The sequence below is a fragment of the Gossypium hirsutum genome, chromosome A05, assembly GCF_007990345.1.
Source record: "Gossypium hirsutum isolate 1008001.06 chromosome A05, Gossypium_hirsutum_v2.1, whole genome shotgun sequence".
Lineage (NCBI taxonomy): Eukaryota > Viridiplantae > Streptophyta > Magnoliopsida > Malvales > Malvaceae > Gossypium > Gossypium hirsutum.
Genome location: NC_053428.1, coordinates 99938439 through 99962356, shown reverse-complemented (window position 1 = coordinate 99962356; position 23918 = coordinate 99938439). Strand labels below are relative to the sequence as shown.

The window sequence follows — 23918 nt, the reverse complement described above, 5'->3', positions numbered from 1 at the left end:
GGAGATAAGATGCTCCAAAATTCGATCTGCTTCACTCCTGCTCAATGAAAATAAGATCTAGTATATTTATCCTGCTCCATTCCTGCTTAGAAAAAATAAAGTTGGTGGCTGAAACCTGCTCCATTGCCGATACATGGAGATAAGATTCACCAAAATTTGATATGTTCCGCTCCTGCTTACCGAAGATAAGACCTGGTATATTTAGCCTGCTCCACTCCTGCTCAGTGAAGATAAAGCTGATGATTGGAATCTGCTCCATCGCCGGTACGTGAAGATAAGATTCTCCAAAATTCGATCTGCTTCACTCCTGCTCAATGAAGATAAGATCTGGTATATTTAGCCTGCTCCACTCCTGCTCAGTGAAGATAAAGCTAATGATTGGAATCTGCTCCATCGCCGGTACGTGGAGATAAGATTCTCCAAAATTTGATCTGCTTCACTCCTGCTCAGTGAAGATAAGATCTGGTATTTAGCCTGCTCCACTCCTGTTCAGTGAAGATAAGGCTTATGATTGGAATCTGCTCCATCGCCAGTACGTGGAGCTAAGATTCTCCAAAATTCAATCTGCTTCACTTCTGCTCAGTGAAGATAAGATCTGGTATTTAGCCTGCTCCACTCCTACTCAGTGAAGATAAGGCTTATGATTGGAATCTGCTCCATCACCAGTACGTGGAGCTAAGATTCTCCAAAATTTGATCTGCTTGACTCCTGCTCAGTGAAGATAAGGCTTATGATTGGAATATGCTCCATTGCCAGTACGTGAAGATAAGATTCTCTAAAATTCGATCTGCTTCACTCTTGCTCAGTGAAAATAAGATCTGGTATTTAGCCTGCTGCACTCCTGCTCAGTGAAGATAAGACTTATGATATCTATAATCCTACTACATTGTCTACTGAGGAATCCATCTGTAGGAGAGTGATATGCTTATGCTAGATGATTAGGATGCCATGATTAATATGAATCAAATGCTCCTAACTACATGTATTATGGATGTTAAATGCACAACATGCAAAATGTCATGAGAATGATCCATTTTAATTTTTGAGCTGTCATCGCTCGTTGTTTACTAAGGTAACATCCCTGACATATGCCTTCTTGTTCAGCTCGGTAGAAAAGGACCTGAAGATGCGGTTAATCCCTTATTTCTCACACGTATCTAGCCCTTTTAAGCTTGGTGAGTTCTAAATTATTGCCCTGTTTCAGGTTCTCGTATTGTTTAGAAACCTTTCAGAGTAATATGCAAAACCTTCTTTTGAGAGCATTATTAGTTCATTAATCATTATTTCAATAAAAATACTCGAAAAAGATTATAATGATAGGTAGAACTGAAATTTATTCGAGTCAAAATTTGCAAAAAATGTATCCACAAAGAAAGTAGACATTGTTTGAGATACAAAAATGGATGAAAAGGAACAGAATAGGTGCCACAGATTTTGCAGTTTGAGCTTCTCTGCACGAACTCCTCGAGGACCTTTTTAAACTTGGCACACGCTCAAGGGATCTATAGCATTTTGTTGATGCCCCAAGATGTAGCTTATCTCCTCTTTGTCGATTCAAGTGTAGTGAGACTGCCGCTTGCCCCAGTTTGGATCGAAAGTTGAATTGCCCTTTGCAAGTTCTCAATTCAAAACCCCTTTGGTTTCAAGGCGCCCTTTTACGGGTTTTCACCTTGGCCTCTCCTTTTCTTTTTTTTTTGGCTCCCTTTATGGGTTTTCACCTCAACTGCTTCAAGCAAAATATCTTTCGATAGAATCTGAATTTATCGGGTTAGGCAAGCTCTTGCCATCCATCTTTGCTAGTATCAATGCCTCTCCAGAGAAAGCCTTTTTTACCACATAGGGTCCTTCCCAATTTGGCATCCATTTCCCCCTGAAATCTTTTTGCATAAGGAGAATCTTTTTCAATACTAAGTCCCCCTCATGGAACACCCTAGGGCGAACTTTTTTGTTGTAAGCTTGCATCATTCTCCTCTGGTACATTTGACTATGACGAATAGCCTTCAGCCCCTTCTCTTCAATCAAGTTTAGTTGATCGTAACGAGATTGGATCCATTCTGCTTCGTCTAACTTCAGCTCTGATAAAACTTGGAGAGAAGGGATTTCGACCTCAATAGGTAAAACTGCCCCCATCCCATAAACCAATGAGAAATGTGTTGCTCCGGTAGAAGTTCTGACAGATGTCCGATAAGCATAAAGGGCAAATGGGAGCTTTTCATGCCAATATTTGTAAGTCTCCGCCATCTTCCCCACAATCTTCTTGATATTCTTATTAGCTGCCTCAACCACCCCATTCATTTTCGGGCGGTATGGTGATGAGTTGTGATGTTTAATGTTGAACCAACTGCAGACTTCTGCTATTGTGCTATTGTTCAGATTCAACGCGTTGTCAAATATGATTCTTTCTGGCATACCATAACGACATACGATCTCCTTTTTCCAGAACTTGTTGACCGCCGACTTTGTGACATTGGCGTACGAAGCAGCCTCTACCCATTTGGTAAAGTAGTCAATGACCACAAAAATGAATCGATGTCCATTGGAAGCCTTTGGAGAAATTGGCCCAATGACGTCCATGCCCCACATTAAGAATGGCCATGGGGAAGTCATAATATGGAGGGGTGAAGGAGGCACATGGATCTTGTCTCCATAAATTTGACACTTATGGCACTTCTTAGCGTAATTGATGCAATCTCCTTCCATTGTAGACCTGTAATATTCGAATCTCATGATTTGTCGAGCCATTGTGAAACCATTGGCATGTGTCCCACAGACACCATTATGGAATTCCTCTAGAATTTTTTTTGCCTCAACAGCGTCAACACATCTTAACAACACCTGATCCTTTCTCTTCTTCTATAGGACCTCACCGTCTAGGACATAGGTACTGGCTAACCTTCTCAATGTTTTTTTTATCATTTTCGGTTACTTGATCTGGGTACGCACGGCTCTTCACATATTGTAAGATATCATGATACCAAGGATGATCATCTCTCTCTTCCTCTTCATCGACATTACAGCAGTGAGCTGGAGCCTTACAACTACTCATCTAAATTGGCTTCATATCCTCCTGTTTATTTACTTTGATCATGGAAGCTAGTGTGGCCAAGGCGTCAGCCATCTGATTCTCGTCTTGCGGGAGGTAATGAAAGGTAATATCATCAAACTCTTCAATTAACTCCAGGATTAACTTTTGGTAACTGATCAATTTCGAATCTCTCGTTTCCTACTCGCCTTTAAGTTGATAAATTACAATTGCAGAATCTCCATACACTTCTAATACTTTGATTTTGCGATCTATAGCTGTCCGAATTCCCATGATACATGTCTCCTATTCTGCCATGTTGTTGGTGCAGTCAAAATCCAGCTTACAAGTGAATGGATAATGATCTCCATTTAGGGATATCAGTACTGCCCCAACTCCATTTCCAACGGCATTTGATGCTCCGTCAAAATTTAATTTCCAAGAATGATCTTAAGGCATGTTTCCTTCAGTGATTGCTACATACATTAGATTTTCATTGGGGAAATTGAAATTTAAAGGTTCATAGTCCTCCAAAGCTCTACTGGCTAGGAAGTCTGCTATTGCATTCCCCTTCACAGCTTTTTGGTTTACATAGACTATGTCAAATTCGGAGAGCAGAATCTGCCATCGGGCCATCCTTCCATTTAAAACGGTTGACTCCATCATGTATTTAAGAGGGTCTAGCTTTGAGATTAGCTAAGTTGTGTGGTACAACATGTATTGCCTCAACCTTCGTGTTGTCCAAACCAAAGCACAACATAGCTTCTCAATTGGCGGATACCTCATTTCACACTCAGTGAATGTTTTACTGAGGTAATATATCGCTCTTTCTTTTCTCACACACCCGATCGAATTATCAAATACTATTAAGTACAGTATCAATGGTCTACCAGGGCTTGGTGGTGTTAGCATTGGGGGACTGGACAAATAGTGTTTAACCTTTTTAAAGGTTTTTTGGCATTCATCATCCCATACCCTAGGACTGTGCTTTTTAAGAAGACGGAATATGGGGTCACACTTCTCAGTCAGTTGCGAAATAAACCGTGCGATGTAGTTTAGTCTCCCTAGGAAACCTCAAACTTCTTTCTGAGTTCGTGGCTGAGGCAGCTTCTGTATAGCCTTGACTTTATCAGGGTCGACTTCTATTCCCTTCTCACTGACTACGAAGCCGAGTAACTTTCCGGACCTAGTTCCGAAGGTGCATTTTGACGGATTGAGCTTTAATTGGAATTTTCTCAACCTGAGGAACAATTTTTTCAACACTCGCACATGCTCCTCTTCAGTTCGGGATTTTGCAATCATGTCGTCAACGTAGACCTCAATTTCTTTGTGCATCATGTTATGGAACAAGGTTACCATGGCTCTTTGGTATGTGGCTTCTGCATTTTTCAAGCCGAAGGGCATCACCTTGTAGCAAAATGTTCCCCATAAAGTTATGAATGTGGTTATTTCCATGTCCTTAGGATACATCTTGATCTGATTGTACTCGGAGAACCCATCCATGAAGGAGAACAGTGAATAGCCTGCCTTATTATCCACTAGAGTGTCTATGTGAGGCAATGGAAAGTTATCCTTTGGGCTAGCCTTGTTTAAATCTTTGTAATCTACACACATCCGTACTTTCCCATCTTTCTTAGGGATAGGGATGACGTTGGCTACCCACTCTGAATAATTAACCACCTGTAAGAATCCAGCATTAAACTGCTTCTTGAGTCTCATTCTTCGGAGCTTCTGCTGAACTAGCTTACACTCTTTTTTTGTAGGGACACGGTGCACTGCGATATCGGTAATTAGACCAGGCATATCCTGGTATGACCATGCAAAGACGTCCTTGAATTCTTGCAACAGCTTAATGAGGTTCTGTCTTGTTTTCTCGTTAACGCAAGTACCAATTTTAACTTCCTTCCCCTCTTCCAGGGCCACAATCTCAGTAGTCTCTTTGTGTGGCAGGATCTGTTCCTCTTCTCGCTCCACTATCTTTAACAAATCGGGAGATAAACCACACTCCTCGTCCTCTTTAAAATTCTGAAATCCCTCAAAGCACATGTCTCGCTCTAAAGGAGATTCCGGGCTCGCATCAGCATTACTCATGACATTGACATCCGGGGCCTATTATGAGTATAAGAGAATACCCAAAGAAAACAAAATGAATAATTCCTTTGTATGTTATGATTGTGTATGAAATGAAAAGGAAGAAAGAATAATTGCTCGAACTGATATATGAAAATGCATTTTTATTGAAAATAATAATGTTTGAACATGAGCCTATTTCACAAAAGATTCTTATTGTCCCTAGGCTAGAAGACAACAGGTGGGTTTTGAATATTACTCTGTGTTAGCTCTAAAGATTACAGGAATTTCTTCCTCAGTCCAGTTATCCAAAACACTCCCAGGCTCATACGGGCAAATGCCTGATAAATTCCTTTCTATTGCTTCCTCTTCAAATGTGGCGTTGATGCTCCAAATTCCTATCGCATCTTCAGCCATTCCTTCTTTCACCTTATGCTGTATGAAATGAATAAACCCTCCAGATACAAATGTTTGAGAAATGTGGGGGAAGTTTATCGGTTCTCACCTAACTTCTGTCCCACTCAATCTCGCTCTCCACTGTTCTTGTTTCCTTTCAAACTCCTTCTTCACTTGGCTTGCATCTGGCCTGAATCCTAAACCGAAGCGATCCTACTTGCCAACCAAGATTGGCACTCTAACTTGTCCACGGAGGTACCTTCCGAGTCCTCTGCCAGGTAACGCCCCTTTCTCAACTATCAGCTGTAGGCTCATTTTCGTAGCCCCTGATATCTTAGGTATCGGAATCCTGCTTCCTTCAGCTATAAACATTTTGTTTACAAACTCTAACAATCGAAATGAACATTCAACCGCTTCATTGTCATTCTCTACGTAGGTTGCATCACTGGTAACTGACGCAATAATGTCCTCCTCCGCATTTATTGTTATTAACCGTTCCTCAGTAACCATTTTTAGCTTCTGGTGCAGCGAGGATGGCACTGCCCCAGCTGAGTGAATCCAAGGTCTTGCTAATAGACAATTATAGGAAGGCTTAATATCCATCACGAGGAAATCTACCTCGTACGTGTTTGGGCCGATCTGAAGAGGTACCTCTATCCTTCCCATTACTTTCCTTTCTGTGCCATCAAATGCTCTTGCTACGTTCTGACACGTCTTCATATGGGAACTGTCTATAGGTAAATGGTTTAACGTAGCCCAATGCAATACGTTCAATGCGGACCCATTATCAACTAGTACTCTGGCTAGCGTATACCCCTTGCAACGTGCAGTGACATGCGGAGCCTTAGTAGACCCCCTACCCCCTGGCGATATCTCATTATCGCTGAAAGAGATGAAATTGTCAGCGCTTATGTTACCGACGAGACGATCCAATTTATTAACCGAAATGTCATCCGCAACATAGGTTTCGTTCAACACTTTCGTCAATGCGTTACGGTGGACCTCCGAATTTAACAGCAGAGCCAATACCAATATGCGATCCGGTTGTTGGTGTAGTTGTTCCACAATACTATACTCGCTGTGTCTTAGGAACTTCAAGAACTCCTTAGCTTCATTTTCTATTACTGGCTCATTAACCAGTGGTTCTGCTCTCTCTACTTCTTGCTTGAGCATGACGGGTTTCCCTTTTGCTGGTTCGGCTTCTGTGTTTGGCGTGCTAATCGAACTCTCCTTCTCTGAAACTGCTATACTACAATTATAATTCCAAGGCACCCTATGGCTATCTTTATAAGGGGAAACTGTTGGCTTCTGGATTATAACTCTTGGTGTAACTCTTGCTTCTACTTCACTAATTCTGGGCTTCGAAATAATTATCACTGGACGGCTGGCTCTGCAGCCTTCTTCACTTGACTCCCCTTCTAGAGAGCATACATCCCCCTCTTCGACAGACTCGAGGAACTCCAATTCCTTATTATCCATTAGACCCTGTACTAGGGCCCTGAACTCAATACAATTCTGGATCTCGTGATCTTTCTCATTATGGAACTCACAGTAGTTTCGTGTATCTTGGATTTTATCCCCCAACCCTTGCGGGGCTAAACCTCTCTTATGCATTTCCTTCCAAACTAGCTTCAATGGGGTTCTCACCTCTGCGATATTCAGCTTGACTTTCCTCCCCATATTCTCAATTATCGCGTTTACTCCTTTATCAGTATGACTGGGCAACGGATTTCCCGTACCAGGTGAATCATCGAATTTTACAACACCTGCTTTGATAAGCCTTTCCACGCACCTTTTGAACGAGGTACAGTTTTCTATCGAGTACCCCGTAATCCCTGCGTGGTATTCGCACTGAGCATTTGTGTCGTACCATTTAGGGTATGGGGGCTGCAACAACTCTAAGTCAAAAGGAGCGGCTACATGTACATCAAACAGACTTTTGTACAACTCCCTATATGTCACTGGTATGGGAGTGAATTGAAACTTCTCTGTATTTTGTCTCGTGTTAGGCTCCCGCCTTGGTGAGGCCTGCTGGCCTGTGACTATCGCCCTTGACTGATTAACAGTGGTAGGTTTTGCATAGCCTGAGCTTACATTACCTACTTCATTCTCTCTTTTCTTCGGGGCTGACATTCTCGTGTTCTCCCCAACTTCTATCTTACCCGATCTTATGGCATTTTCTATCATTTCGCCAGACATTACTATGTTCGTGAAACTCTTGGTTGCATTACCTAACATGTGAATAATGAAAAGCGCCTTCAATGTATCGATGAAGAGCATGGTTGTTTCTTTTTCTAGCAACGGTGGTTGGACCTGTGTAGCGACCTCTCTCCATATCTGAACATACTGCCGGAAGCTTTCGCTTAGCTTCTTATCCATATTCTGGAGTGTGATCCGGTCAGGTGCTATATCCGTTATATAGCTATACTGCTTCATGAAGGCCTGAGCTAGGTCCTTCCATGACTTGACTTAGGTCCTACTCAATTGATTGTACCATTTCGTTGCAGCCCCACTCAAACTGTCCTGAAAGCAATGGATCAACAGTTGATCATTGTTGACATACCCCGTCATCATTCGATAAAACATCGTAATGTGAGCCTCAGGGCAGCTAGTTCCGTTATATCTTTCAAACTCCGGCATTTTAAACTTCGGGGGAAGTACTAAATCCGAGACCAAACTCAGTTCCTTTGTATCCATTCCGCAATAAGGATCAGCATTCTCTAACTCCTTGAACTTTTCCTCCAACCATTTGCATCGATCCTCAAATTGTTTTGAGACCTCAACCTTTGTTTTTTCCACCTCTGCTGCGTTGTCGAAGTCAGGGACATCGAGGGTTACAGGATGGTCTCCAAGGTATGAACTTGAACCTATTGGGAAATTTACCAATGCTGAAGTGCCGGTTTGATACAGGGGTTTAACGTTAACAGACACCCTTGGTGGCTGTGCTTGCATGTTCATTGGGGCAAAGCTTGTAGGACAAGCAGAGTCTTCGTTGTCATTCCCAGTATCAACCATTGGGCATTTTCCTTTGTCAAACCCTCCCCTAAACAGCTGTGTCAGCTGACTTATCATGTTGTTCTAGGATTTTAGCATGCTTCTCTAGGATTCCAGCATCTGATCCCTTATCTCTTGTTGGATCTTGGCCAACTGTTCCTGTATCTGTAAATGCAGCTGCTCTTGCATTTACTTTTGCATCCGTTCTAATTTCTCTAACCTCTAATCCATATCCCTTGCTTTCCTCCGTGTATAGTAGCGATGTTCCAGGGTAACTTAAAAATCTCTAATTAATAGGGTTCTTTTGTGCAACTTAATGTTTATGATGCTATGCAATGCAAATGCATGACATGGATGCAAAAAGGAGACATCGATTCGAATTCAATTCCATTTAGAAAACTTCACTGAAAAATAAAATCTTTTATATAAAATGAATTACATATACGGTCTTGCCCTAACACCCAAAGCTTTTATTTTCCTAAGAAGGCAGGCTAACTCTCGCCCTCGATCTGACTCTAACTCATATTTAACTCCTAGCACATCTGCTTAGACCGCCAAAGTCTGCAAATGATCAGCCACCTCTCGTATCTGAGCTATAGCTTCGCCCATGAGGTAATCCCTATCTCGGACCTAATCCTGAGATCGGTGAAGCTGCTCCCCTAGTTGCTCATTATTTGCTTCCAATAAATCAATTTGATTCTCACAGTTCTGAAGTGTAGTATCAAGTTCTTCTACTTTCTCCTTCAAATTCTTTATCTTACTTAGACTAGCCCTTAATTCAATCACTGAGTTACGACTCTGATGTTGCTGTAGTGCCATTTCTAACTCTGCCACCCGAGCTCTTAACATCTGTTTTTCATTCTGGCTATCATCCAAACTCTTTTTACAAGTGACTTCTCGAGCTTGAGCATCATGGAACTTTTCTCCCATCAATCAGCCCTAGCCTTTTCCTCTTGGATTTCTTGCCTCCACTGTTCAGACGTTTTACCCAAGCCAGCATTTCTCATTGACTTATGCAGCTGCTTGTAATCAGTCTTTACACTATCCAGGTCTTCCTCAACCTCTCTCTTTCTCTTTCTCAAATTCTCAGCCTTGGATTTTTTAATATCAACATCCAGCTTCAAGTACACTTTTTCCTCCTCCAACTGCTCAATTTTCTTTTCTAACTCCGAGGTCCTCTTTTTGAAGTCTTGCTTTATGATTTCCAATTCGGAGGGGACCACTCGCAGATATTCCTCTATCGGTCGAGCTTCTTCTAAATTTGGCCTCGAGATATTTTCGTTAACCCTTCTACTCCACCATTCATTATACTCAGAAGTTACCATTGGATTCACAGCAACTTTCTTTATCCGGCAAGTTTGGTTCCAGGCATTATAAATCTCGCGGCTCTTTTTCTTGGAGTCTTTCTCCCCATACGAGAACCCACTCTGAGCTAGCCCATACGTCATCGGTATAAATTATCTCGATCTATATTGCCTCAATACAAGCAGAGGGGCGTATCCAACGGCTCCCCAAATCCCCAACAAATGGACCCAATCATAACTCCCACATCGGTAAAGAATCTCATCGGAAACCATCCAAGGGGCTTTCCATTCGAAATCCTCCTCTTAGAGATTTTGAAGTATCGCCATCCATTTTTCCTCTGTTATGTCATCTCTTCTTGATATGCTCAATATCTCCTTCAAATGTGAGTAATCTCCGAGAAAAGGTCGGTAAGAGGCCTTTTTTACCCTCCAAAAGTGGCTATAAAACCATACTAACAAGAGTTGTGTACACCCAATAAATCTGCCTTCACCTGCCCTCCGACATGCACTCAAAGATCTGAAAGTCTCAGCCAATATTGCAGGAACAGGAGTGACTCCTTTACCAAATCGGTCAAATAGATCGGCGACTGCTTCATCTACATACCTTAAAGCTTTAGGGAAAATAACCAAACCGTAGACGCTCAAGGCGAAGACATCAACTCTTTTCTTCATATCAGGGTGTGCCAGGATCAGATCTCTCAAATTTTCCCAAGGGATGCACTTTCCATTGCCTTTCTGCTGGACTCAAGCTGCAACCCACTGCTCACTAATCCCAGTGATGTTCATCAACCTCTTTACAAAGGTTGGGGTATTGACAGCTCTAGAATAAATCTTATCAACTTGAAACCTCGGACAACGAAGCAAAGCTGTATATTCTTCGACAGTAGGTGCTAAATCCACCTTTCCGAAAGTAAAACAACTGTAGGCGAAATTCTAAAATTGAGCCATGGCGCGGAACAAATACCTGTCTACCTTAACATTGAGGAGATAAGGAATATCACCATAATTACAGTAGAGTAGCTGCTTCATCTCCTCATTCTAGTAACTCCATAATTCTTTCAACTCTTGAAGATCATTCTGAACCACACTAATACGGGTAAAGTCTCATAACTCTGACGTGTACTCATTTGTCAAACTGTCACCTTTCTCTAACTGTGCATTTTCCGACCATATTTGGACAAACGCGTTGTCTTTCACTTTATCAAGGAATTCGTTCTTCATGGCAAAACTTTCTATTAGTAACCGAACCGTATATCGACACCTCCTTTTATGATGAAAATGTTATGCAATCACTTAAAGAAAGAAGGAAAAACACAAGTCAGAATTATGCATAAGAATAAAAATCAAAGCAATCAAGAAATTATCAAACGCCTATTCGGGAAACCACTAGGGTTAGGTGTAATTCTACCTAATGCGGGTTCCTACAACTCACTATGTAACACCCCTTACCCGTATCCAACACCGGAATAGGGTACGAGGCATTACCAAAACACATACACTTGTAAACGTATTTAACCGAGTTATAAAATTTCATCAAAATTAAAACTTTCAAAAATAATTAACATGTTTCTATAACTTTTCACAATATATCCTCAAAATATTATAATCATAATAATTAGGGCCTGCGAGACCCGATACATACTCATGCAATTTAATGCTTCATTTCCATTTCATTCAATTCGCAATTTCTCATGCTCATAATTTAAATCATATCACTAGAAATTTCCATTTAATTCACGTACAATTCAATGACATCAAATTCAAAACTAATACGTATTTACCATTTAACTCAATGTTTATTGATTATACCATTCAATAACACATTTATGAAATTCTCAATTTAGCAATGAAAATATCACTTTAGTTTGAATAACAACATCGTCCTGATATAAATACACTACCACTTATCCATTTACTTTAATTCTTTTGGGCCCATTTGTCACTTACCATCCTTAATCAAATTAGAGAACGGTCACGGAAAATTGAGTACTTCACTTTCACTTTGCCATAGTATAACTATGGTCTTACGTATGATCACTTATCACTTGTCCCTGATCAGATAAGTGTAGCCACCTATCACTTTGTTTCTTGATCAGATAAGTGTAGCCACTTATCACTTTGTTTCTTGATCAGATAAGTGCAGCCACTTATCACTTTGTCTCTTGATCAGATAAGTGTAGCTAAAGCTATCACTTATCACTTTATCTCTTGATCAGATAAGTATAGCCGAAGCTATCACTTATCACTTTTCACTTGTCACTTGATCAGATAAGTATAGCCGAAGCTATCACTTATCACTTTATCACTTGATCAGATAAGTATAGCCGAAGCTATTACTTATCACTTTCCACTTGTCACTTGATCAGATAAGTATAGCCGAAGCTATCACTTATCACTTTATCACTTGATCAGATAAGTATAGCCGAAGCTATTACTTATCACTTTCCACTTGTCACTTGATCAGATAAGTGTAGCTAAAGCTACCACTTATCACTTTATCACTTGATCAGAAGTACTCAAATCCGGCGTTCCGCTCAATTTGATCATTTATTCATATATCAGGCTTACCAACATGTGTTAATTCATAAACCATTCATGGTATTATTTCATGCCAAATCATATACTGAATATACCATACACACATACTATGAAACTTTATTTTCACACATGAGCTGAAACCATGACCAATAATGCACAAAAATAAGCATCATTCATATTTCATCGTTTATGAGTTATAATCAAACATATGACCATTTATACACGAATCATTCATATATTTCCCAATTTTCCTCCTCCTCCTCTCCATTCCACATCCTTAATGTGTATAACACACTTAAACAACATTAACCATAATTTCAATATTCACTAACATGTATATTCAAAGCTGTTTATCCGAGTCAGAGTCACTAAATTATTTTTATCCGGAGCTACGGAGCTCCAAATTAAGATCCGTTATTTTTCCCTGAAACTAGACTCACATATCTTCATACCATAAAATTTTCATAATTTTTGGTTCAGCCAAATAGTACAGTTTATTCTTTAAAGTTTCCCCTGTTTTGCTGTCTGACAGTTCCGACCACTCTTCACTAAAAATTAATTATCTCATTGTACAGAATTCGGATGATGTTTTAGCTTGTTTCTTCTAAAAATAGACTCATTAAGGATTCTAACCATATAAACTATAACTCTTAATAATTTCTGTACAATTTTTAATGATTTTCCAAAATCAGAACAGGGGAACCCGAATTCATTCTGACCTTGTCTCACAAAATCTATTATATCTCATGATTTACAATTCCATTGCTCACATAATTTCTTTTATAAGAAACTAGACTCAATAAGCTTTAATTTCATATTTTATTCATCCTCTAATTCAATCTCTACAATTTTTGGTGATTTTTCAAAGTTACACTACTGCTGCTGTCCAAAACTGCTTTAGTGCAAAATGTTGATTTCCATTTTGCCCCAAATTTCACAGTTTATACAATTCGGTCCTTTCTCAATTAACCCCTCAATTAATCTAATTTTCTCAATTAGTACTTTACTAGACATTATAAGTTGTTACACAACTATTGAAATTCAGAATTTCCACATATAACTCTATCTTCAAACTCTTTTACTATTAGGTCCCAAACATTCACTTTCTATTCAATTCTTTCAATAAAATCAGCATATGAACAATTTAAAGCTCTAATTTCATGCTAAATCATCATATACTTCCAGCACATATTCATATCAACTTTCAACTTCTTTCATAAAATCAAAAACTAATGAATTTAACAAGTGGGCCTAGTTGTAAAAGTCATAAAAATACAAAAATTTCAAGAAATAGTCAAGAATTGAACTTACTTGTAATAAAAATATGAAGAACCAGCTTGAAGAAGCCCTTCCATGGTGTTTTAGCTGATGAGAATTCAGAAAAATGAAGAGAAAATCTAGATAATTCCACTTGGGTCCTAACTTTATTAAGCAAATTTTGCAATTTTCCAATTTTGCCCTTAATTCTCCTTACTTTCTTGCTGATTTCATGCCTCTGCCGTCCAGCCCAAATAGACCTTGGGTCTATTTGCTTTTTAAGCCCTCTTCCTTTTATCATTTAAGCTATTTAATCATTTCCCAAAATTTTGCATTTGTTACAATTTAGTCCTTTTTGTTCAATTAATTATCGGAACTTCAAAATTTCTTAACGAAACTTTAATACTAACTTTTTAACACTCCATAAATATTTATAAAAATATTTATGGCTCAGTTTAAAATCCCCGAGGTCTTGATACCTCATTTCGATTCTAATTATTTTAATATTTATTTCTAGTGCACTATTCACTATTTCAAAAATTTTCCTAACTTCATATTTAACTTATACTTACTAAATTAATAATATTTTCTACCCATTTGTCGAATTTAGTGATCTCGAATCACCGTTCCAACACCTCTGAAAATTCAAGCCATTACATTTTTTTTCGTCGGATTTGTGGTCCCGAAACCACTGTTCCGATTAAGCCTAAAATCGGGCTATTACACACTATATGTGGTTTAGTTCTAGAGTAAAGGTACCTGAACCAGCAGATTCCTCGACCCTCGCCCATTATAGGTTCATATGGATCAAGTTCGGTTCAGGGCAATACATTTCCTTATGCCCGTGCGGAGGTGAAAACCTCACGAATACATAAGTACGGATGTATTCCAGAAGCGATCCCCTAGCGCATGTGGAGGTGAAAACCTCATGAAAGCATAGTTTCTCACTTCCAGTTAAAAGGTGTGACCACAACGGTCATGCGATATGATGCGAGAGTATATAAAGAAATTCAACGAAAAAACAAACTCAACAAGGACATAGAAAATGCAAAGCGAGGATCGTGTATTTTAGAAAAATCAAATTTCTAAATTTCGACAAGATGACAGAAAATAATCAATTTACAGCTCGACTCTCTTATTGGTCCCCAGCGGAGTCGCCAAGCTGTCGACACCATTTTTTTGAAAACGGGAAATCGACTTTTGAAAACGAAAAGTTGGGAGTCGCCACCAATCGTTTTTAATAGGGTGTGATTGGATCACCTCAAAACACGGTTGTTTTTAATAAGTAAATAAATTTTTCAAAACGGCGATTTTGGTCTGCGAAAATAGAAAACCGGTTCTGGAGTCAGATACGTACGAGGAAGGATTAGCACCCTCGACACACCAAAAATTGGTACTTGATTGATTATTTAGTGTCTTAATGTCGAAATTTAAAGATTTGGACAGAGTTCAAAACACGATCCTCCTTTTATTGGCTTTTAAAACATTTAGGTAAGTCAAATGTGTGTTAAAGACCATCTCACCTCAAGGTAAAACATTACATCCAGTACGTTAGGACACAATATTTTTGACCCTCAATTGTGAGCTTGCCTTTAAAACATGCGTTTTAGCCTTAAGAGGATATTCGAATATTCAAAACAAACAAAGAAAGCGAAACCCAGTACATTAGGGCACGATTCTTCGAATTATTTAAATACCAAACATTGCCTTTATTTTGAAAATTTTTAAAGTGAACAGGTAAGAGGATATTCGAATATTCAAGACAAACAAAGAAAGCAAAACCCAGTACGTTAGGGCACGATTCTTCGAATTCTTTAAATACCGAACATTGCCTTTTATTTTGAAAATTTTTGAGAGAAGATCAATGGATAAATGAATTAAGGACATAGATTTTTTTAAAAATGATGATAATAGACAACATGAAAATAATAATATGAGAATAATGCTAACCATATATAAATAATGAAAAGTAATAATAATAGTAATTAATAGAAATAATTAATAAAACAACAGTAATAATAAATACAATAATGTAATAAACATTGTACTAATAGTATTAATAATATTAAAAACATGATGATAATAACAAAAAATATGTTGACGGTAACATTAAATATGGGGGATAATAGTAAAAAAAAATTGGAATAACAATGTTAAATTAGTAATAGTGAGAAATAGTAAATAATAATAATTTGATATAAAAATGGTAACCGATAATAAACAATAGTATAAAAAAATAATATAATAAGTCTATGTATAATAAAAATTTATATTTAAAATAATTAACTTCGCTTAAAAATATATATATTTACATAATAAATATATAATAATAAATAAATAATATAATAATATGAAACATAACTCAAATTAATTAAATTAATAGAAAATAATAAAAAAACAAATATAAAAATAATGAGAATAAAGCTCAAATTAATTAATTTAACAGTAAAATAACAAAAATAAAAAAGGGGTTAAATTGAATTAAAAATGAAAACTTTGGGGCCAAATCAGAAAAGAAATAAAATCAGAGGTAAACTCCCTCACTTTTCCCTTCTTTCGTTTGTGTAAAGAAAAATGTGAACGCCAAAATAAACAAAATTGAATAATATAAAAAGTTACCTTAAAAATCTGATTTGTATTCTCTTTGATTTCGCATGTGTATTCTCTCAAAAAATTCCCCCTCTTTACAATAGTTTTTCCATGACTTTTATAGCTAAATTTTACAACTTATAACAAGTAGGGTGATGGAGTTAGTGGGGGTGATGGAGGTAGTGGATGGTTTAGTAGGGTGATGGAGTTAGTGGTCGGTTTAGTGGGGTGTTTAATTTGGGCTGGTTTGATTGGGCTCGGGCAGAAATTGGGCTCAACATTAATATAAATTTATTATTATATTTTTTTTTAAAAATATGTTTAATTTTATATATTATTATTTGTTGTTAACAATATCTTTTAATTATATATATTAAATTTATTATTATATTTTTTTAAAAAATATTTATGTATTTTTATATATTTTTTTGAAATTTTAGAATTAGAATCAAGTTGAGACCATTTATAAATTTTGAGGGTTAATTTTTTAAAATTATTACTAAATTGATATAATATGTAAAACTTGTTGAGGACCAAATTTGTTATTATATCGATTTTTGATCTGCCACATCAGCTTGACGTATGTGATTTTAGTAGGAATGACCAAAATAATCGAACTATGTAATTTTAATTTTTAGATTGAAATATTTGGATATTTAATTATTTGTGTAATTGGATTTATATTTAAGTTTAGTTGGGTTGGGTTGGGTTTTGTATTGGATATGACTTATATGGTATTTGATTGTTTGGGGTTGGATATAGGTATGGGTTTAAGGTTTGTAAATTAATATGAATATTCCAAAACCCAAAAAACAACCATTGAAACTCACTAATTATACCAATTTAATCCACCAAACCAAATTTCTTGACTAGTTCAATTCGGTTTATTGACATCACCTTTGTGGCCTTTTACTTCTCTACATAGCTTTTCACAAGCTTGGACTACAACTGTGTTAAGAAAAGGAGTTGTTGAAGCCTATAATTGAAAAATATGACATCAAACATTTTTCAATGTTGATAATTCTTTGTGTAATTACATAATTTATTACCTAATCACACATATCACAAATCTCATAATTTATTTTTGTGTAACATGAATTATATAAAATAGGTGAAAAGATCTTTTTAGTCTCTCTTAACTTAATATTGAGTAAATTAATTTCTTTCAAATTTGAAAAGGAGTAATTAAGGATAATTAATCACGAAAATAATTTTTTTTATCAATTTCACATCATTTTGATTGGTATAATAACAGATTTAACCCTTAAAGTTTACACATTCGGTCAATTTTGTCTTGATTTAAGAAATCTAGCTCGCAACTTTGGGTAAATGTGTAAATATTGATGTTAAATTTATTGATTTTTTAAAATTAAGACCAAATAGACAAAATATGTAACATCAATCAAAATTTGTACAATTGACAAAAAAACATTAATGTGGTGATTATTTGTCTTTAGTTACTCATTTTCAAAATTGTCAAGAATTAAACTATTATAATTTTTAAAAAAATTAATTTACTCCATTTCGAAATTAAAAGAAATAGGGAGAAATTCTTACCTGTAAAATATTATTCAATTACATAAATTATTATACTTTTTTTATGTAACATTGAAACCGTATTAGAAAACTATCTTTAAAAATTTTCAAAACCATAAAATGAAGAAAGATGAGGTAATTAGAATTTGTGTGTGTTGGGGTTGTTGGTCCCAATGAAAGCTGATTGGGTTCTTCCTAGGTTAGTTTAAGTCATTCCCATTCTACCATTAAAACACACCATGTGGCTGATGACCCTAACTTTTACAAGCTATCGCCATTCATCATTTTCCCTTCCGAGGGCTCGCCCCGTATATGGTAAGATTTTAGACATAGGTCTCATAAATTCCCATCAGCTTCACCTTATAGGTTCGTTTTTTTTTTGTTTTTTTTTACGTTAAAATTAAATAAAAATTTGCATTTATGGAAAAAGAGCACGTTTACAATAAATATTTTACTAAAGAAACAAAAATTGGTAAAACATGTTTGATTAATTATTAAAATAAGTCAATAATTCCGTCCTCTCAAGAAAACGACTGTTGAAGTCTCATGAGAAAATCCACTTCAAAGTCGTATCTTTTTGTATATAAGAATGTGTTATGAGCAATTTTTGTTTTTTAACAAAAAGGAACGCATTAAAAGAAAAACTGGCTAACTAAGCAAAGCAGCAGCAGCAGCAGAAATGGCCCCTCGAGCACCAAGTTCCAGCAGCTGTAGAATTGCCGGTATAGGGTTCCTCAAACAGATAGAAAACAGATAGAAACAGATAGAAATGGCTCACGTTGCTTGCTCAGGCAAATCTCTCTATGAAACACTGGGGTTATGCGTTTAGTAGCGCTGTTCACCTTATAAATAGACTGCCCACTCCTGTCCTTCAAGGTCAGTCACCGTATCAAAAGTTATATGGGTGTGTCCTACAATATAGTCACCTCCGAGTTTTTGGCTGCTGTTGTTTTCCATATTTGCGCCCGTTCGTCGGTCATAAACTGGATTTTCGATCTCAACCATGTACGTTTTTAGGTTACAACTCTCAATATAAGGGTTATTTTTGTCTTACACCAGAAGGGCGGGTCATTGTTTCTCATCATGTTGTTTTTGATGAGCATCGGTTTTTATTTTTGTCTCCGTTATCAGATCATGGTGATTTTTCTCGGCAATCTGCTACGTATGTTCCTGTTGTTCAAGTTTTTCCTTCTCGTTCACTAAATCCGCAGACTCCTCCTCTACATGTTGCTTCCACACCCTCTCCTGTCTCTGATTCCGCATGTGCTGCTGTTAACTCTGGGGTTGATTCTTTGTCTGACACTTGCATGTCACCAGCAGATGTGACCACCTCGCTTGACACTGATGTTTTAGGAGATTTTCGTGACAGTGAATCTGCACCTCTGCTCTCCTCTGAGCATCTGATATCGGGACAAGTGCCGTGTGTGTCTTCGGGAAATATACATGCTATGGTTACACGGTGAAAAGCAGGCATTTTCAAACCAAAGGCGTTGACCGCCGAAGCTGTTGATTTTGAGCCAAGTTTTATTGATGAGGCGCTTGCTCACCCAGATTGGAAAGTTGCTACTTAAGCGGAATTTGATGCACTCCTGGCCAATTCGACCTGGGAACTTGTGCCTGCTCCTTCTGGACGAAAAGTGATAGGGTGTAAATGGTTGTTCAAGATTAAGAGGAACCCTGACGGGTCTGTTAGTCGCCGGAAGGCTCGGTTGGTTGCTAAAGGGTGTTCGCAAGTAGCAGGTTGTGATTTTACAGAAACTTTTAGTCCTGTGGTTAAATCGGCTACTATTCGTGTCATTCTGTCTATTGCGGTGGCGAGGCGATGGCCTCTTCGTCAGGTTAATGTGAATAATGCTTTTCTTAATGGAGATTTGGATAATGAGGTGTTCATGCATCAGCCGCTCGGATTTGTACAGTTTGATTCGATTGGGCAGCGACTCGTGTGTCGGCTGAAGAAGGCTTTGTATGGGCTTCGCCAAGCCCCTAGGGCTTGGTTCGATAAACTCAAGCAGTTTTTGGTGTCTATTGGGTTTATCGCCTCTAAGTCTGATGCCTCTCTTTTCATTAGAATTACAACCGAGGTTGTGTTATATATTCTGGTATATGTTGATGATATAATCATAACTAGTAATGATTCAGCTGTTATAGCTAGGTTTGTTGATCAGTTGAATGCTGACTTTGCTCTCAAAGATATGGGTGATCTGCATTACTTTCTTGGGCTTGAGGTTACACGCTCGTCTACTGGGTGTCTTCACTTATGTCAGAAGAAATATGTTCGTGATCTTCTTGTTCGTAGCTCCCTTTCTAATGCAAAACCAGTTCATACTCCTATGATTAGTTCACCTCGGTTGTCCAAAAATGATGGTGATTTGCTGAGTGATCCGACTGAATATCGGAGTCTTGCTGGGGCCTTGCAGTATGTTGTTCTTACCCGGCCTGATATTGCATATGCTGTTAACCGTATTTGTCAATTTATGCACAGCCCCACTACTCTTCATATGGTTGCTTTGAAACGCATATTGCGATATTTATGTGGTACTCTTGATTATGGAATTGTGTTTCGTCCTTCTTCCCAGTTGTCGCTTGTGGGGTATGCTGATGCTAACTGGGGGTTGGATTTCGATGATCGCCGGTCCACGTCTGGTTACTGTGTGTATTTTGGTCAGTCACCAGTCTCGTGGTGCTCCAAAAAGCAGCACGTTGTCTCTCGCTCTACCGCTGAGGCTGAATATCGGAGTCTTACTGCGGCTACTAGTGACGTCACTTGGTTGCTCTCTTTGCTTCAAGAGTTACAAGTCTCATCTATTGATACTCCAACTATTTGGTGTGATAGTTCAAGTGCCGTTGCAGTTGCTGCCAATCCTGTTCTTCACTCCAAGTTCAAGCATGTGGAACTTGATCTGTTTTTTGTCCATGAGAAGGTTGCCACTGGTACTATTGTTGTTGGTGAAGTGCCTGCCTGTGATGAAGTAGCTGATATTCTCACCAAGGCTCTTTCGCATACAGTTTTTACTTGGTTTCGCCAGTTTCTTCGGGTCTTACTGATTGAGACGATGGATGCATGTTAGAGTAATTAGTTTGTTATGAGTTGTTATAAGTTGTTAGTCTGGTGCAAATAAGTAGTTACGCTAATAAGAGAGGATGGTCAGTAGTATAGTCAGTAGTGATCTTCTATAAATACTTCTATATTCCTTAAAGAGAGGAAGTTTTTGAGAATTCAATATATGAGTTTATTCTTGATATTCTTAAGGATTACCGTAGGTTCTTTCAGCTAGAAAGTCCACAACTCTATTGATCTCTCTTGGGATATATTTTATAGAAATGTTCCAATGCCTCTTGCACATATTCTGTATATCCTTAATCAGTGCCAGTGAAGGAAGTATATACCAGAGTTGGATCAAATCCACGTCCTTGCAAACCGTTTCAAGGATCACCTCTCAGTAACCCGACTCCAAATTTGACAATCCATCAAAGGAATTTAAAATGAAAGCATGGGTGAGCTGAGAGTTGTAATATGAATGCTCCATTACGACCACCGGTGTCGTCGGCAGTTGCTGGGCTAGCCACTCGACATTTTAGCGTCGACCGAAATAGACAAAGAATTTTAATGTTAATTTTTTTTCCTGACTCAAGCGACCTCTTTGAGAAAAAAAAATGAAAAATGGATATATAACAACAATTTAAATGTTTATATATGGCTGCATAAAAGGCATATATATTATTTGAACTCAAATAAATAATAATAATATGTTTAACTTTTCATATATAATTAACAGATGGAAAATCAACCTGGGTTTTGATGAAATTATAAAACTAACAAGGTGGCTTAACGAGAACATACGGTGGAATTGACCATCCATTTTCAGGGAACTTATTACATTTTTAGCATATCGTAAATAGAGAAGATGAAGAAAGTGTGGGAGTATTCAAGGGCACTTGGGCTTGCCCCTTTGGGTATTCAAGGGCATTTGCCACACCTTCTGTTGATATATGTCCCTGGTGGAACACATTTGCATCTGTTACAACATGGCATGCATCGTCTCACGCAAAGATCAGTCCTTGAACTAAATATGCAGCTTCTTCTACAGTAAGGGATGCAATCTGCCACCAAACATCAGTTGTCAGAAAAATAAGGTTTCCAGAGTTATTGGAAGCTGCTATTAGCTTTTCTTAACCATGGTAAGTTAAAAAAAGAAAAAAGAAAAAAGATCTAAGTTCTTACCCTTTATCTTCTTAACAGGTGGCGACGGTGGACTTGGCGGATTCCATGGTGGTGTAGTGGGAGTTCGGGGTGCCTTATAAGGTGGTGCTGCAGTTTTTGGTGGCTTATTTGGTGAAGTAGGAGCCTCGGATGGTGCAGGAGCTGGGGGTTTATAAGGGGGAGTGGCTGCCTTAGGTGGTGGAGCAAGAGAACTTGGGGGCTTATACAGAGGAGTGGGACCCTTGGGTGGTGGTGCAGAAGAACTTGGGGGCTTATACTGAGGAGTGGGACCCTTGCGTGGTGGTGCTGGAACTGGAGCTTTGTATGGTGGTGCAGAGGTGGGTGACCTCGCTGGGACCGACGTTGGAGTTGGAGTTGGAGTTGGAGCTGGTATTGGAACTTTAGCCTTTTTTATCTGAATATTAACTTGCAAAATTTTTAGCCAACAATCAACACTGAATAACTCAAATATTTAAAAGATTTGATATTCAAATTCCAAATACTACTTTGTACAATAAATAAATCGCATAAACACAGGAACAGAATGCGCAATGCGCAACTGGGATAAATGGAATTGCTGCTTTAAAAAAAGCTAAATTACATAAAGAAACAATCACTCTAATTAGTAGTATTGTCCAGTAAATCAGTTCAAAGTAAACTTTGCGCAACCATTTTTAAGAATTACAAGACAAATAAGCAGCAAATACAATTTAAAAAAGAAAATACCTCAATCTTCTCTTCCTCCTCACTGGATTGAACCTACAAAAAAAAAAAAAAGGAAGAGAGGATGGTTAACAAACAAAACCCATTGTTGTTGAGTAAAAAAAGAGAGGAAGGTAAGGCATGTACTCTAACTGAAACGAGTAGAAGAGTAGCCATAAAAAACAGCATGGCTCTGAAACTGAAAGCCATGGTGAAGATGCTTACAGATGAATCAGTAGGAACCCCACTCTTGTGGTTTAAATAGAGTTCGAGGCGGTGACAATCCACGTTATTTACTTTTTCAATAAATGTTTGAATGCCAACTTCACCATTTCACTCATGGTATTAGTTAAGCTTAATTTTACTCTAATAATAATAATAATAATAATAATCTTTTATAAAATTTATTAATTTATTCCATGAATAAACAGGTTGTTATCTTAAGTTGTTTCATTAAATTTTCAAACTAAATAATGCAAATAGTAAACTACTTTAGTATTAGTTTGCGGTGGGCACGGTAGAGTCTCACTCAACAACTCGCTACTTATTTTCCCTCAACAGCATCATACAATTCTGAGAAAAAATTAAAGATAAGCTACATCAATATAACAAAAAATTCAACCTCATAAGATAAATATTATTACACGTTGATAATTGGCTCTATTGCAATTTATGTCTGAAATATTTAAAGCGTGATTATAAACACTTAATATGATAATAAAATGAACCCTGGATGGTCCAAAACGCAAGCAAAAATTTAAAAAAAAAAAACCTAAACATGCATCAAATTAGAGAGGACGATAATAAAATAAATCTGTAAACTGAAAGGAGAAAAAACATATTGAGTAAATGAAGAGAAAAATTAAAATATTGATCGAAAGGAGAAAAAGATAAATGGTAACCAGCCCAAAAATTAATATCGTTCCTAAGTAAAATAAAAGAGAATAAACAAATTAATTTAAACTTTTCACACCAATTCAAGTGTGGAGGTAACTTGGCTCCATGAATAAAATGTGAACACTTTATTACCTTCATTAATTGTATGTGTATGTGTTTATATATAGAGAGAAAATAAATTGTACGTCCATCAATTAAAAAAGCATAATGTGTTTTTTTATTAAAAATACTTTTAATTTAAGCAACTGCTTAGTGTCAAATACCAGATTTCTTCAAAAAAAAAAAAACTCAAAAGGTTTTAAATCAATCCAAACTTACAACTGGATTTGAATGTTACCCAGAAATAGGCAAGTTTAAAATTTTATAAAAGTGATATTATTGATTTCATTACATGTGATATCACATGTCATGA

The 23918-nt window shown here is 37.4% G+C and overlaps 2 protein-coding genes across 3 annotated transcripts; both read right to left on the bottom strand.

Annotated features, from left to right (window-relative positions):
* Nucleotides 1-4096: 4096 nt before the first annotated feature.
* Nucleotides 4097-7924, bottom strand: LOC107960973 (uncharacterized). Its single transcript, XM_016897219.1, has 4 exons — nucleotides 5714-7924; nucleotides 5375-5527; nucleotides 4379-5131; nucleotides 4097-4240 (listed from the first exon to the last, which is right to left on the bottom strand). Exons 1-4 carry the CDS (start codon nucleotides 7922-7924, stop codon nucleotides 4097-4099), a joined length of 3261 nt encoding a protein of 1086 aa, XP_016752708.1.
* Nucleotides 7925-21443: 13519 nt separating this feature from the next.
* LOC107961462 (gibberellin-regulated protein 14) lies at nucleotides 21444-22918 on the bottom strand. Of its 2 annotated transcripts, none has more exons than XM_016897586.2 (4): nucleotides 22757-22918; nucleotides 22634-22666; nucleotides 21929-22322; nucleotides 21444-21807 (listed from the first exon to the last, which is right to left on the bottom strand). In XM_016897586.2, the coding sequence occupies exons 1-4, from the start codon at nucleotides 22817-22819 to the stop codon at nucleotides 21665-21667; spliced, it is 633 nt and encodes a 210-aa protein (XP_016753075.1). In that variant the 5' UTR covers nucleotides 22820-22918; the 3' UTR covers nucleotides 21444-21664. The 2 variants fall into 2 exon arrangements, with proteins under 2 accessions (XP_016753075.1, XP_016753076.1); XM_016897587.1 differs by having other exon boundaries at nucleotides 22763-22834.
* Nucleotides 22919-23918: the final 1000 nt, after the last annotated feature.